Genomic DNA, 13,907 nt, shown 5'->3' on the forward strand with positions numbered 1-13,907 from the left:
ACCCAAGGGTCTCAATGTGGACTCCAGAGAGGTTGCACATGCAAAGTAAAGTGACCTGAATTGGCCCCTCAACCCGGCCAAGAAGGCACAGCAGCGCCTCTTCCTCCTGAGGAGACTGTTCAACTTTGTATAAAAGCATTAACTAACATTTTCAGTATAGATGCATCCCTTTATTTTTTAGTTATTTAATATAATGAAAATCAATATTTGCACCACGGAGAGCATCCTACTAACTACGTCAGTCATTGTTGATGTTTGTGGAGAATTGTCCCCCCTGGTGGTATGAGAGGTACACTGCATGACCACAGTGAGTGACGTCACACATGTTGTGGATGATCCGCCTTGTCATGTGACACAGACAGTGACATCAACATGCATGTACATGATGCTTTATACATGACTAATGACCCTCTGGAAGAACACTTCACACCGACATGGAAGAGGGGACGTCTCCACGAGGTCAGAGACATGACGACTGACCTGGTCTGTGGCCAGCAGGCCCCGAGGAGCATCATGTGACATGGGGCTCCAGGCCGGCACTGGCCTCTTATGTAACCCCCTGTCTGTGCTGGGCCGACTGCATGTGTGTGTGTGTGTGTGTGTATCTGGTAATGCTTAGAAGTTGCGCAACAGGAATGACGCCATAGCATGAGTTTTTGGCAGCAATATCCTCTTTCAAACTCTGCTGTAACTATAGCGATGTGTCCGGCTCCCAGAGCGGCTCCCCTCTAAAGGCCCTCAGACTCAGAGGCTGGGACAAGGGTTGGCATGCTAATGAGGTGGTGCTTCAGGAGCCACCTCTGAAGTGCCCATGAGCAAGGCAGTACCCACTGAATGAAGCCCCTGGGCAGCTTCCTGTCGTCATGCATGGCATACATATGTACATGTTCATGTTGAATAGACACAGAAAGAGTCTGAGAACACTCATTCAGTTGGAGGGTTATGAGGGTAAAGCCCTGGTCTGCAGACCACGCCCCCCAACCCCCTCACTGTCCACACAGGCCCCGCCCCCTCACTGTCCACACCGCCCGCCGCCCCCCTCACTGTCCAGACACACAGAGCTCTCTCCTCGCGCGGCTGTGCGCTGCAGACTGACAGGTGACTGACAGGTGACTGACAGGTGAGTGGCGGCTCCGGGTCTGGACCGCGGTGTCATGGCGCGTGCTGTTCGTGGTGGACAGCTGTGTCCCCGGCTGTGTGCCAGCAGGTCGCGGATGCTAGCTGAGCTAACGGAGGCTAGCTAACGCTGTATCTGTATGGGGAGACGAGCTGCTCCGGAAGTCACGTGACCGCGGAGTGAGCTGCTCTCGTGAGCGCGGTGGCACGCGCGCATCGGAAGCGACGGTGCATGGCGGTGTGCTCGTGCACATCAAACGGTCCTCTTTTAATGGAGTCCGACCTCCACGGGAACAGGTTCACTCGCCAAGGCGAGTAGTGACGTCATCTGAATGTGCGCCGCGGGGCCCAGCAGAGCTTTATAAATAGGCTCCGTGACATGAACGGCTTCCTGACCTTTGTTGTTCTGGGAGGCAGTGCGCATGCTCAGAGGGAGGCTTCGACCTGCTGCATGTACGGAACACAACGCAACACCCCGTCTGCACTCCTGCGGGCAGGCCTCCGCTTCCAGACAGTCAAGAGCCCGACTGTATTCAGTCCACGTTTATCACAGGCATTACGGTACGAGCGGGGGACACTGACTTCAAAATAAGAGCCAACTTCCGGTGAACGTGATATGACGAAATACGCCTTTAAATACAGATATAGTGATAGATTAAACTAAATGAATGGATGAAAAATCATGAATTGTATGAATGATGAATAAAAGAAAAGTAAGAATGTAACCATTCCAATTTTGGGACATTCTGATTTAGAATTTCAAAATAAAAGATTTAGAAAATCACATTCATGAGCAAATGTGTGTCTAATTTAAGAATAGATTTAGAAGGAAATGGTGTATAGTTACATAATAATGTCACTTCTGATTCATAGTAGAGCACCTCAAGGTGTCAGAGGGACAATCAAGACATTGTGACGTCTAATTTCTAAATGAAAGCACGTTAAAAATAAAATAATATTAGTAATTTTCCAATATTTGATTTTTTTTTAAAGCAGATCATTAAAAGTGTAAACAAGAATGACACTGCTTTCTTGTTATCTGTGACTTCTGCTATGCCTATGATTATTTTCATGAGATATTACTGGACAGATTTTTAGAGTTAAAGTTAAAGTTAGCCCAAAAATAAATAATGTGAGTAATTTTTCAATATTTGAACTTTATTTTAAAGCAGATAATTAAAGGTGTATACAAAAATGACATTCATTATGGTTATTGATGACCTCTGCTATTATACACCTTTAATGATCTGCTTTAAAAAATGTCAAATATTGGAAAGTTATTAATATTATTTTCTTTTTAACGTGCTTTCATTTTCATTTGTTTTTCGGAGTGGAGGCCGGCTTGACCGCAGTTCTGCACTCCTGTGCCTCTACGGGTCCACGAGGAGGGCCGGACGTCGCCCACACACACACACACACACACACACACACATATATATATATATATATATAATGTGACTATCTAAAACAGCAGCTCATGTCTGTGGAGTTGCTCCTAGTCTAGCTTGAATGAAGAGTGCTTTACAAATAGAAGCATCATTCTTCAGGCCGGTGGTATGAAGACATATCAGTTATTTGACTTCCTTGAAAATCCAATTGCGCAAGAAAACCGTACAAACAGTCAGTTGATGTGCAAGAAGGATGTGAGATCCTTAGCAAAGTAAAAGCACACAATAGAAACCATGTAGAAGGAGTATTTACCAATAGTATAAAGTACATGCTCCTCATCGTGGTCTGTAGTCATTGGTAATGCAGCCTCTCTGATCATGACTGCGTTGGTGTGTGCAGCATGGCGTGTTGGAGGCTCAACACACCGCCTGTCTTGGTGGAACTGGCTGTGACTGACGGCGGCCAGTGTGAGCAGCCCTTTATTTAACGTACCTCACCAGTGACATACAGGGCTGAGTGACTATATGTGGTAACTTCCCGTCAGTGAACATGGTTGTTGGTTTATTTGGTTGCTGTACCTGTCATCACGGCACATGAAGTTGGTTAGAGTCATGTTACAATGACTTTGATCTTCACGGTTTATTAGTGTAACATGGACATTTCAAAGTAAAGTGCTCCAGCCAATGAGGCTCATGTCATCCCTCCTGTGAAGGACGTGACATCCTCATGCCACATGCCACGCCTCTCGTCTCCATGCCCGTCAGCTGGTGCTATAAATGTCGCCTGCTGAGCTTCACACATGCTGGTCCATGTGCTCAGAGCTCTGTGGATTTGGGATGATGATGTCATGATTTCACAAACGTTCCCCGTGACTTGTTAAAGTACCCGTGTGTGTCTGGTCACACCCGAGTCAGCTCCTGAGGAGCCCAGGTGCTTCTCGACCTTTCCTGTGCATCACATTGAGAATGGCCTCCGACAGCTGGGCCCGGAGGGAGCTGTCCGTCAGCGCTCTGACCCTCTGAGAGGCCTCACAGCCCGGGGTCCTCCCCATGGCGTCATGACATCACACACCACATGGATACGCTCTGCAGGCCTCCAGCCTCACGCTGAGTGGTCTGGAGGCCCAGTGATCACTCCATTGCAGGACAATAGATATCACTCCATTGCAGGTCAATAGATATCACTCCATTGCAGTACAATAGATGTCACTCCATTGCAGGACAATGGATATCACTCCATTGCAGGACAATAGATGTCACTCCATTGCAGGACAATAGATATCACTCCATTGCAGGACAATAGATATCACTCCATTGCAGTACAATAGATATCACTCCATTGCAGGACAATAGATATCACTCCATTGCAGTACAATAGATATCACTCCATTGCAGGACAATAGATGTCACTCCATTGCAGGACAATGGATATCACTCCATTGCAGGACAATGGATATCACTCCATTGAAGTACAATAGATATCACTCCATTGCAGGACAATAGATATCACTCCATTGAAGTACAATAGATATCACTCCATTGCAGGACAATAGATATCACTCCATTGCAGGACAATGGATATCACTCCATTGCAGGACAATAGATATCACTCCATTGCAGGACAATAGATGTCACTCCATTGCAGGACAATAGATATCACTCCATTGCAGGACAATAGATGTCACTCCATTGCAGGACAATAGATATCACTCCATTGCAGGACAATAGATATCACTCCATTGCAGGACAATGGATATCACTCCATTGCAGGACAATAGATATCACTCCATTGAAGTACAATAGATATCACTCCATTGCAGGACAATGGATATCACTCCATTGCAGGACAATGGATATCACTCCATTTCAGGACAATGGATATCACTCCATTGAAGTACAATAGATATCACTCCATTGCAGGACAATAGATGCCACTCCATTGCAGGACAATAGATATCACTCCATTGCAGGACAATAGATATCACTCCATTGCAGGACAATAGATATCACTCCATTGCAGGACAATAGATATCACTCCATTGCAGGACAATAGATATCACTCCATTGCAGGACAATGGATATCACTCCATTGCAGGACAATAGATATCACTCCATTGCAGGACAATATATATCACTCCATTGAAGTACAATAGATATCACTCCATTGCAGGACAATGGATACTACTCCATTGAAGTACAATAGATATCACTCCATTGCAGGACAATGGATATCACTCCATTGCAGTACAATAGATATCACTCCATTGCAGGACAATAGATATCACTCCATTGCAGGACAATAGATGTCACTCCATTGCAGGACAATAGATATCACTCCATTGAAGTACAATAGATATCACTCCATTGCAGGACAATATATATCACTCCATTGCAGGACAATAGATATCACTCCATTGCAGGACAATGGATATCACTCCATTGAAGTACAATAGATATCACTCCATTGCAGGACAATGGATATCACTCCATTGAAGTACAATAGATATCACTCCATTGCAGAACAATGGATATCACTCCATTGCAGGACAATGGATATCACTCCATTGAAGTACAATAGATATCACTCCATTGCAGGACAATAGATATCACTCCATTGAAGTACAATAGATATCACTCCATTGCAGGACAATGGATATCACTCCATTGAAGTACAATAGATATCACTCCATTGAAGTACAATATATATCACTCCATTGCAGGACAATAGATATCACTCCATTGCAGGACAATGGATATCACTCCATTGCAGGACAATGGATATCACTCCATTGAAGTACAATAGATATCACTCCATTGCAGGACAATAGATATCACTCCATTGAAGTACAATGGATATCACTCCATTGAAGTACAATAGATATCACTCCATTGCAGGACAATGGATATCACTCCATTGAAGTACAATAGATATCACTCCATTGCAGGACAATAGATATCACTCCATTGCAGGACAATGGATATCACTCCATTGCAGGACAATGGATATCACTCCATTGAAGTACAATAGATATCACTCCATTGCAGGACAATAGATATCACTCCATTGAAGTACAATAGATATCACTCCATTGCAGGACAATGGATATCACTCCATTGAAGTACAATAGATATCACTCCATTGCAGGACAATGGATATCACTCCATTGAAGTACAATAGATATCACTCCATTGCAGGACAATAGATGTCACTCCATTGCAGGACAATGGATATCACTTGAGATTTGCTTTACGTGGGAGTTAAAGGACAAGTCCCGATCAAAGATAACACCAAGATTCTTTACAGTGGTGTTGGATGCCAGGGCAATGCCGTCTACAGAATCCACATCACCAGATAATTGATCTCTGAGGTGCTCAGGGCCGATTAAAATTACTTCGGTTTTGTCTGAGTTTAACATCAAGAAATTGCAGGTCATCCATGTTTTTATGTCTTTAAGACATGCTTGAATTTTACCGAGTTGGTTGCTCTCCTCTGGTTTTATCGATAGATATAGTTGAGTATCATCTGCATAACAATGAAAGTTTATGGAGTGTTTCCTGATAATATTGCCCAAAGGAAGCATGTATAAGGTAAATAAAATTGGTCCAAGCACAGAACCTTGTGGAACTCCGTGATTAACGTTGGTGGTTATCGAGGCGTCATCGTTTACAAATACAAATTGAGATCGATCTGATAAATAGGATTTAAACCAAATTAGTGCCGTGCCTGAAATGCCAATCGACTGCTCCAGTCTCTGTAACAGGATGTCATGGTCAATGGTGTCGAATGCAGCACTAAGGTCTAACAAGACCAGGACAGAGGAGTCCTTTATCTGCTGCCATTAAGAGGTCATTTGTAATTTCCACCAGTGCCGTCTCGGTGCTGTGGTGTTTTCTAAATCCTGATTGAAATTTCTCAAATAAACTATTATGATGTAGAAAGTCGCACAACTGATATCACTCCATTGCAGTACAATAGATATCACTCCATTGCAGGACAATATATATCACTCCATTGCAGGACAATATATATCACTCCATTGCAGGACAATAGATATCACTCCATTGCAGGACAATATATATCACTCCATTGCAGGACAATAGATATCACTCCATTGCAGGACAATAGATATCACTCCATTGCAGGACAATAGATATCACTCCATTGCAGTACAATAGATATCACTCCATTGCAGTACAATAGATATCACTCCATTGCAGGACAATAGATATCACTCCATTGCAGGACAATAGATATCACTCCATTGCAGTGCAATGGATATCACTACATTGCAGTACAGCGGGGGGGGGGGGGGGGGGCTGCTTCAGACACTTCAGAAGTCCTGAGCTCCATGATGCCTTCAGGCCGCTTGTCTTCCCCTCCAGGAGCCAGGGATCCGTTCACGTTGAAGACCTTCCTACTATGTTCCCTCAACACCTGAAGCAGATCCGAGTCCTGATGATCAACGCCACGGAGAACCTGGAGAGGACCCTGTTCCGCCTGGAACAAGGTGAGGCCTCTTCTAACCCGCTGAGAGGCCACGCTGCAGGACCCACTCTGAGGGGTCAGGGGTCAGGGGTCTGGAGGTCCTTCGGCCCTCAAGCCGTCCTCTGGAATCAGGGATGAGTTCAGGAAGAGGTTTCTGTAGACAGCAACTGAGGTCACTGTGAGGTCACTGAGGTCACTGTGAGGTCACTGTGAGGTCACTGAGGTCACTGTGAGGTCACTGAGGTCACTGTGAGGTCACTGTGCGGTCACTGAGGTCATTCATGAGGTCACTCTGAGGTCACTGTGCGGTCACTGTGAGGTCACTGAGGTCATTCATGAGGTCACTGTGAGGTCACTGTGCGGTCACTGAGGTCACTGAGGTCATTCATGAGGTCACTGTGAGGTCACTGAGGTCACTGTGCGGTCACTGTGCGGTCACTGAGGTCACTGTGAGGTCACTGAGGTCATTCATGAGGTCACTGTGCGGTCACTGAGGTCACTGTGCGGTCACTGAGGTCACTGTGCGGTCACTGAGGTCACTGTGAGGTCACTGTGAGGTCACTGAGGTCACTGTGCGGTCACTGAGGTCACTGTGAGGTCACTGAGGTCACTGTGATGTCACTGAGGTCACTGTGAGGTCACTGTGCGGTCACTGAGGTCACTGTGAGGTCACTGAGGTCACTGTGAGGTCACTGTGAGGTCACTGTGATGTCACTGAGGTCACTGTGCGGTCACTGAGGTCACTGAGGTCACTGTGCGGTCACTGAGGTCACTGTGCGGTCACTGAGGTCACTGTGAGGTCACTGTGCGGTCACTGAGGTCACTGTGATGTCACTGAGGTCACTGTGATGTCACTGAGGTCACTGTGAGGTCACTGTGATGTCACTGAGGTCACTGTGAGGTCACTGTGCGGTCACTGTGCGGTCACTGAGGTCGCTGAGGTTACTGTGCGGTCACTGTGCGGTCACTGAGGTCACTGTGATGTCACTGAGGTCACTGTGCGGTCACTGAGGTCACTGTGATGTCACTGAGGTCACTGTGAGGTCACTGTGAGGTCACTGAGGTCACTGTGCGGTCACTGAGGTCACTGTGAGGTCACTGTGAGGTCACTGAGGTCACTGTGCGGTCACTGAGGTCACTGTGAGGTCACTGAGGTCACTGTGAGGTCACTGAGGTCACTGTGATGTCACTGAGGTCACTGTGGTCACTGTGCGGTCACTGAGGTCACTGAGGTCACTGAGGTCATTCATGAGGTCACTGTGCGGTCACTGAGGTCACTGTGAGGTCACTGAGGTCACTGTGAGGTCACTGAGGTCACTGTGAGGTCACTGTGATGTCACTGAGGTCACTGTGAGGTCACTGTGCGGTCACTGAGGTCACTGTGCGGTCACTGAGGTCACTGTGAGGTCACTGTGAGGTCACTGTGAGGTCACTGTGATGTCACTGTGCGGTCACTGAGGTCACTGCGGTCACTGAGGTCACTGTGCGGTCACTGAGGTCACTGTGATGTCACTGAGGTCACTGTGAGGTCACTGTGAGGTCACTGAGGTCACTGTGCGGTCACTGAGGTCACTGAGGTCACTGTGCGGTCACTGAGGTCACTGTGCGGTCACTGAGGTCACTGTGCGGTCACTGAGGTCACTGTGAGGTCACTGTGCGGTCACTGTGCGGTCACTGAGGTCACTGTGAGGTCACTGTGAGGTCACTGAGGTCACTGTGATGTCACTGAGGTCACTGTGGTCACTGTGCGGTCACTGAGGTCACTGAGGTCATTCATGAGGTCACTGTGCGGTCACTGAGGTCACTGTGAGGTCACTGAGGTCACTGTGAGGTCACTGTGAGGTCACTGTGAGGTCACTGTGATGTCACTGAGGTCACTGTGAGGTCACTGTGCGGTCACTGAGGTCACTGTGCGGTCACTGAGGTCACTGAGGTCACTGTGCGGTCACTGTGCGGTCACTGAGGTCACTGTGCGGTCACTGAGGTCACTGTGAGGTCACTGAGGTCACTGTGAGGTCACTGAGGTCACTGAGGTCACTGTGCGGTCACTGAGGTCACTGTGATGTCACTGAGGTCACTGTGAGGTCACTGTGATGTCACTGAGGTCACTGTGAGGTCACTGTGATGTCACTGAGGTCACTGTGAGGTCACTGTGAGGTCACTGTGCGGTCACTGAGGTCACTGTGCGGTCACTGAGGTCACTGTGATGTCACTGTGGTCACTGAGGTCACTGTGTCACTGGGGTCACTGGTCACTGAGGTCACTGTGATGTCACTGAGGTCACTGTGAGGTCACTGTGAGGTCACTGTGCGGTCACTGAGGTCACTGTGCGGTCACTGTGCGGTCACTGAGGTCACTGAGGTCACTGTGCGGTCACTGTGCGGTCACTGAGGTCACTGTGCGGTCACTGAGGTCACTGTGCGGTCACTGAGGTCACTGTGAGGTCACTGTGAGGTCACTGTGAGGTCACTGTGCGGTCACTGAGGTCACTGTGAGGTCACTGTGCGGTCACTGAGGTCACTGTGAGGTCACTGTGAGGTCACTGAGGTCATTCATCACTGAGGTCACTGTGCGGTCACTGAGGTCACTGTGAGGTCACTGTGAGGTCACTGTGCGGTCACTGAGGTCACTGTGAGGTCACTGAGGTCACTGTGAGGTCACTGAGGTCACTGAGGTCACTGTGCGGTCACTGTGAGGTCACTGAGGTCATTCATGAGGTCACTGTGAGGTCACTGTGCGGTCACTGTGCGGTCACTGAGGTCACTGTGAGGTCACTGTGAGGTCACTGTGAGGTCACTGTGAGGTCACTGTGCGGTCACTGTGAGGTCACTGAGGTCATTCATGAGGTCACTGTGAGGTCACTGAGGTCACTGTGCGGTCACTGTGCGGTCACTGAGGTCACTGTGAGGTCACTGAGGTCATTCATGAGGTCACTGTGAGGTCACTGTGCGGTCACTGAGGTCATTCATGAGGTCACTGTGAGGTCACTGAGGTCACTGTGCGGTCACTGAGGTCACTGTGAGGTCACTGAGGTCATTCATGAGGTCACTGTGAGGTCACTGTGCGGTCACTGAGGTCACTGTGCGGTCACTGAGGTCACTGTGTGGTCACTGAGGTCACTGTGCGGTCACTGTGAGGTCACTGAGGTCACTGAGGTCACTGTAAGTAAGTAAGTAAAAGTTTATTTATATAGCGCCCTTCGCAGTACGAATACACAGAGTGCTTTACAATAAAAACAGTAAAAACAGTACAACATCATCAATATCATCATGTTAAGCATAGCAGCAAGGTGCAGAAGCCAGTGCTACATTACAAATTGCGGGTGCATTACCTCCAGTACACAAGACTTTTGAGCAGTCACAAACGCAGTAGAAGAAACCAACAAACAGTAAATTAAACATAGAGAGCAGAGAACCGATAACACACAGAAACCTAACCCAGAAATGCCTGTTTGTAGAGATGTGTTTTTAGCTGATTTCTGAAGCTATTTTCGGACTGAGCTGCTCTCAACACCTGCGGAAGTGTGTTCCACAGGCGTGGGGCCACTGCAGCAAAGGACCGATCGCCTTTTGTTTTTAATCGTGTGCGGCACTGCCAGGAGCCCTGGTCAGCTGACCGTAAGGACCGGCTGGGGTGTGCTGTATGATGAGGTCATGTATATAACTGGGGGCGAGGCCGTGTATGGACTTAAAGGTAAAGAGAAGTACTTTGTACTGGATCCTGTACTGGATTGGTAACCAGTGTAGGGCAGCCAGTATAGGGGTAATGTGACACGATTTCTTTGACCTGGTGAGTAATCTGGCAGCTGCATTTTGAACCAGTTGGAGGCGGTTTATGGATGCCTGGTTTAGACAGGTGAACAGTGAGTTGCAATAATCCAGTCTGGAGGATACAAAGGCATGTATAGCCATTTCCATCTCAGAGTGGGCGATGATGGAACGCAATTTCGCGATGTTTCGCAGGTGGAAAAAGCAATTGCGACTCAGAGTCATGACGTGTTTATCCAGCAGCATTGCCTGGTCAAAATGAACACCGAGGTTTTTAATGGTTGGGTGGACATTATTTTTGAGAGGGCCCAGATGTTCTAGTACCCTAGCTGTGGTGCCATCGGAGGCGATGACCAACACCTCGGTCTTGGTTGCATTTAACTGCAGGAGGTTGTTAGCCATCCAACCCCCGATGGCGGCTAAACACTCCATCAGGATGCTGAGGGACTGCATATGCTCCGGTTTAAAAGAGCAAAGCAGCTGGATGTCATCAGCATAAAGGTGGTATGTGATGCCAGAGAATGTTCTGATCAGCTGTGATGTCACTGAGGTCACTGTGAGGTCACTGAGAGGTCACTGTGAGGTCACTGAGGTCACTGTGAGGTCACTGAGGTCATTCGTGGCATGTCTGTTAACATTGAAGCGGTCTTGTGTTGACATCACTCATCAAAGGGTTCTGCCTCCACAGGGTTTGAGCTCCAGTTCCGCCTCGGGCCAAACCTCCAGGGCCGGAGGGTCGAGGTCCACACCAACTACCCGCTGGACGGACAGCCGTTCAAACAGAACCAGTTCCATGTGTTGGCCTGGAGCTACCCCACCGGGAGGGAGGACGACTCTGACAAGTTCTGCTGCCTGGACCTTCAGATGGCCGGGTCCTACCAGTACTACTTTGGCTATGGGTAAGACCTCCTGGTAATGGACCCGGGTCCTACCAGTACTACTTTGGCTATGGGTAAGACCTCCTGGTAATGGACCCGGGACCTTATAGCTGCCTGTCAGTCACAAGGTGGCCACGCCTTAAACAGGCCTTACTCCTCTGAACGGGACCATCATGTCCTGAACACCATGATGCAGGGGGGGGGATCCAGAGTTGAGGGCCAGCCAGATGTTGGTCAGTGGATCCAGCTGCTGTTTGTTTTGTGTTATCTGCCACACGGTTGGTTCTTTCAATACTTCAGGGTGCACAAGTCCAAGGTGTCCCCCCATGCTGACCCAGGCTGCTGACCCCCCCCCCCCATGTCCAGTAATACTATCTGGTTGTGAGGTTCTCTTTTCAGCCACATGTGTGTGTTGACTTCTATTACGTGTGTGCGTCAGACATTGTGCGTCCTTGCTTCATGCGTGTGTCTCTACCGCTCTGTGTGTGCAGTGGACAGAGGGACGGAGCATGTGGGTCCCTCTGGACTCCAGCCGCTCACAGCGTTCCTCTTCAGGTGTCCTCTACCTTCACCTTTACCTCCATGTCCCCCAGAGACACCGAGCGGTCCGGGGGAGGCTACATCGTGGTGGACCCCGTCCTTCGTGTGGGAGCAGACAACCGAGTCCTCCCATTGGACAGCATCAGCATCCAGACCTACCTGTCCAAGTGCCTGGGACACCTGGACGACTGGCCCGACCGGCTGAGAGTCGCCAAGGAGTCAGGTGACTGCACATCTCATTGGTTAGTGGCCTCCACCTGAGAGGTCACCTGAGGTCACAGGAACATATCGGCAGGAAGTTATTTCTGGGTCGACTCAGCCGACTCTCACATGTCTGCCCCTAGAGATGCTCACGCTAAACACATTCCATCGGGAGCAAAAAGGGGTTTGATAAAGTTAGCGGAAAGAACCACGTGAAACAACATCCGTTTTTCAAAATAAGATGTCGACAAATCATACACTAACATATCAAAGTAAACAATGAACTGATTTTGTATCTTTAGAGATCGTTTGAGATTTAGCTTAAATTATGCTAACATTAAAACATGTTTACTGCATCAAGGAAGAGTTTATAAAAAGTCAGACTTTTGTATGTTAAACAAAGTCCTGTAAATAGATTTCCCCAAGAGTTCCAGGAAATGAATGATGCAGATGTGTTCCAGACATATCTGAAATCCCCTACAATAGCAATCAATCAATTTTAATGTATCAATTTGGACATTTTTCAAAGTAAAAGTCCTAAATGGTTAAAGAAATGTGTCATTTTTTAAATGTTTGAGGCGCTCTACATATGTTCTCCCTCAGAGTCAAGGGCAACGACTGATGCAGATGTGTTCAGGACGTCCCTGACCTCCCCTAGCCTGGCAATCAAACAGATTTACTGTCGCAATTAAGAGATTTTTCAAAGTAAAAGTCCTAAATGTTTAAAGAAATCTGTAATTTCTTTAATGTTTGAGGTGCTTTATGTATGTATTTCCTCATAGTCCTCGGCAATAATGCTACACAATAAATAGAATGCTTCAATCAACACCGTGATCGGTGATCGGTATTATCGGATCGGCAGATACTGATTTCAGTGATCGGTGATCGGCACCAAAATACCTGATCGGAGCATCTCTAGTTATGACCACCTCGCCCCTCAGCACACAGGAGACACGTTGCCATGACTACTGGGCCTGTTGACGCGATGACAGTGTGTATGTGGTTTGTTTCAAAGGGTACAACATGATCCACTTCACGCCGCTGCAGACTCTGGGGGAGTCCAGGTCCTGTTACTCGTTGGCAGACCAGCTGACCTTCAACCCCGAGTTCAGCCCCGAGGGGCGGAGCTACAGCTGGGCCGACGTGGGGGCTCTGGTGGAGAAGATCCAGACGGACTGGGACATGCTGTGTATCACAGACGTGGTGTACAACCACACTGGTGAGTGGGCGGGACTAAAGTCACATTCCAAAGAGGCGCCTGGTATGGGACAAACCATTAGGAGGAACAATGAGGGGGTGCCCGAGTGGAGGCTAAAGGTCTCTCCTCTTAAAGTACTGCCCGACACTGAGCTGGCATGAGAGGACTTCACCAATAAGACCCCGTGTTGCATAACACACGCTGGAGTAGTTCAGACTCGGGGAATGTGACGTGTCTCAGTCGCTGAAGGTCATGCAGCGTGTGGACAACACGCCACACTGCGCCCTGGAAAGGTCACCAGTAACCTGAGCCTGGCGGAAAGGTCACCGGGCC

The 13,907-nt window shown here is 48.3% G+C and overlaps 1 protein-coding gene across 1 annotated transcript; it reads left to right on the forward strand.

Annotated features, from left to right (window-relative positions):
• Positions 1–1,021: 1,021 nt before the first annotated feature.
• Positions 1,022–13,595, forward strand: LOC130197625 (glycogen debranching enzyme-like; the record flags this gene model as incomplete). Its single annotated transcript, XM_056420378.1, has 5 exons — positions 1,022–1,120; positions 6,867–7,012; positions 11,446–11,656; positions 12,229–12,398; positions 13,392–13,595. Coding segments are annotated over exons 2-5 (673 nt in total), but the record flags the coding sequence as incomplete, so codon positions are not given.
• Positions 13,596–13,907: the final 312 nt, after the last annotated feature.

This window comes from Pseudoliparis swirei, chromosome 8 (assembly GCF_029220125.1).
Source record: "Pseudoliparis swirei isolate HS2019 ecotype Mariana Trench chromosome 8, NWPU_hadal_v1, whole genome shotgun sequence".
NCBI classification, from domain to species: Eukaryota; Metazoa; Chordata; class Actinopteri; order Perciformes; family Liparidae; genus Pseudoliparis; species Pseudoliparis swirei.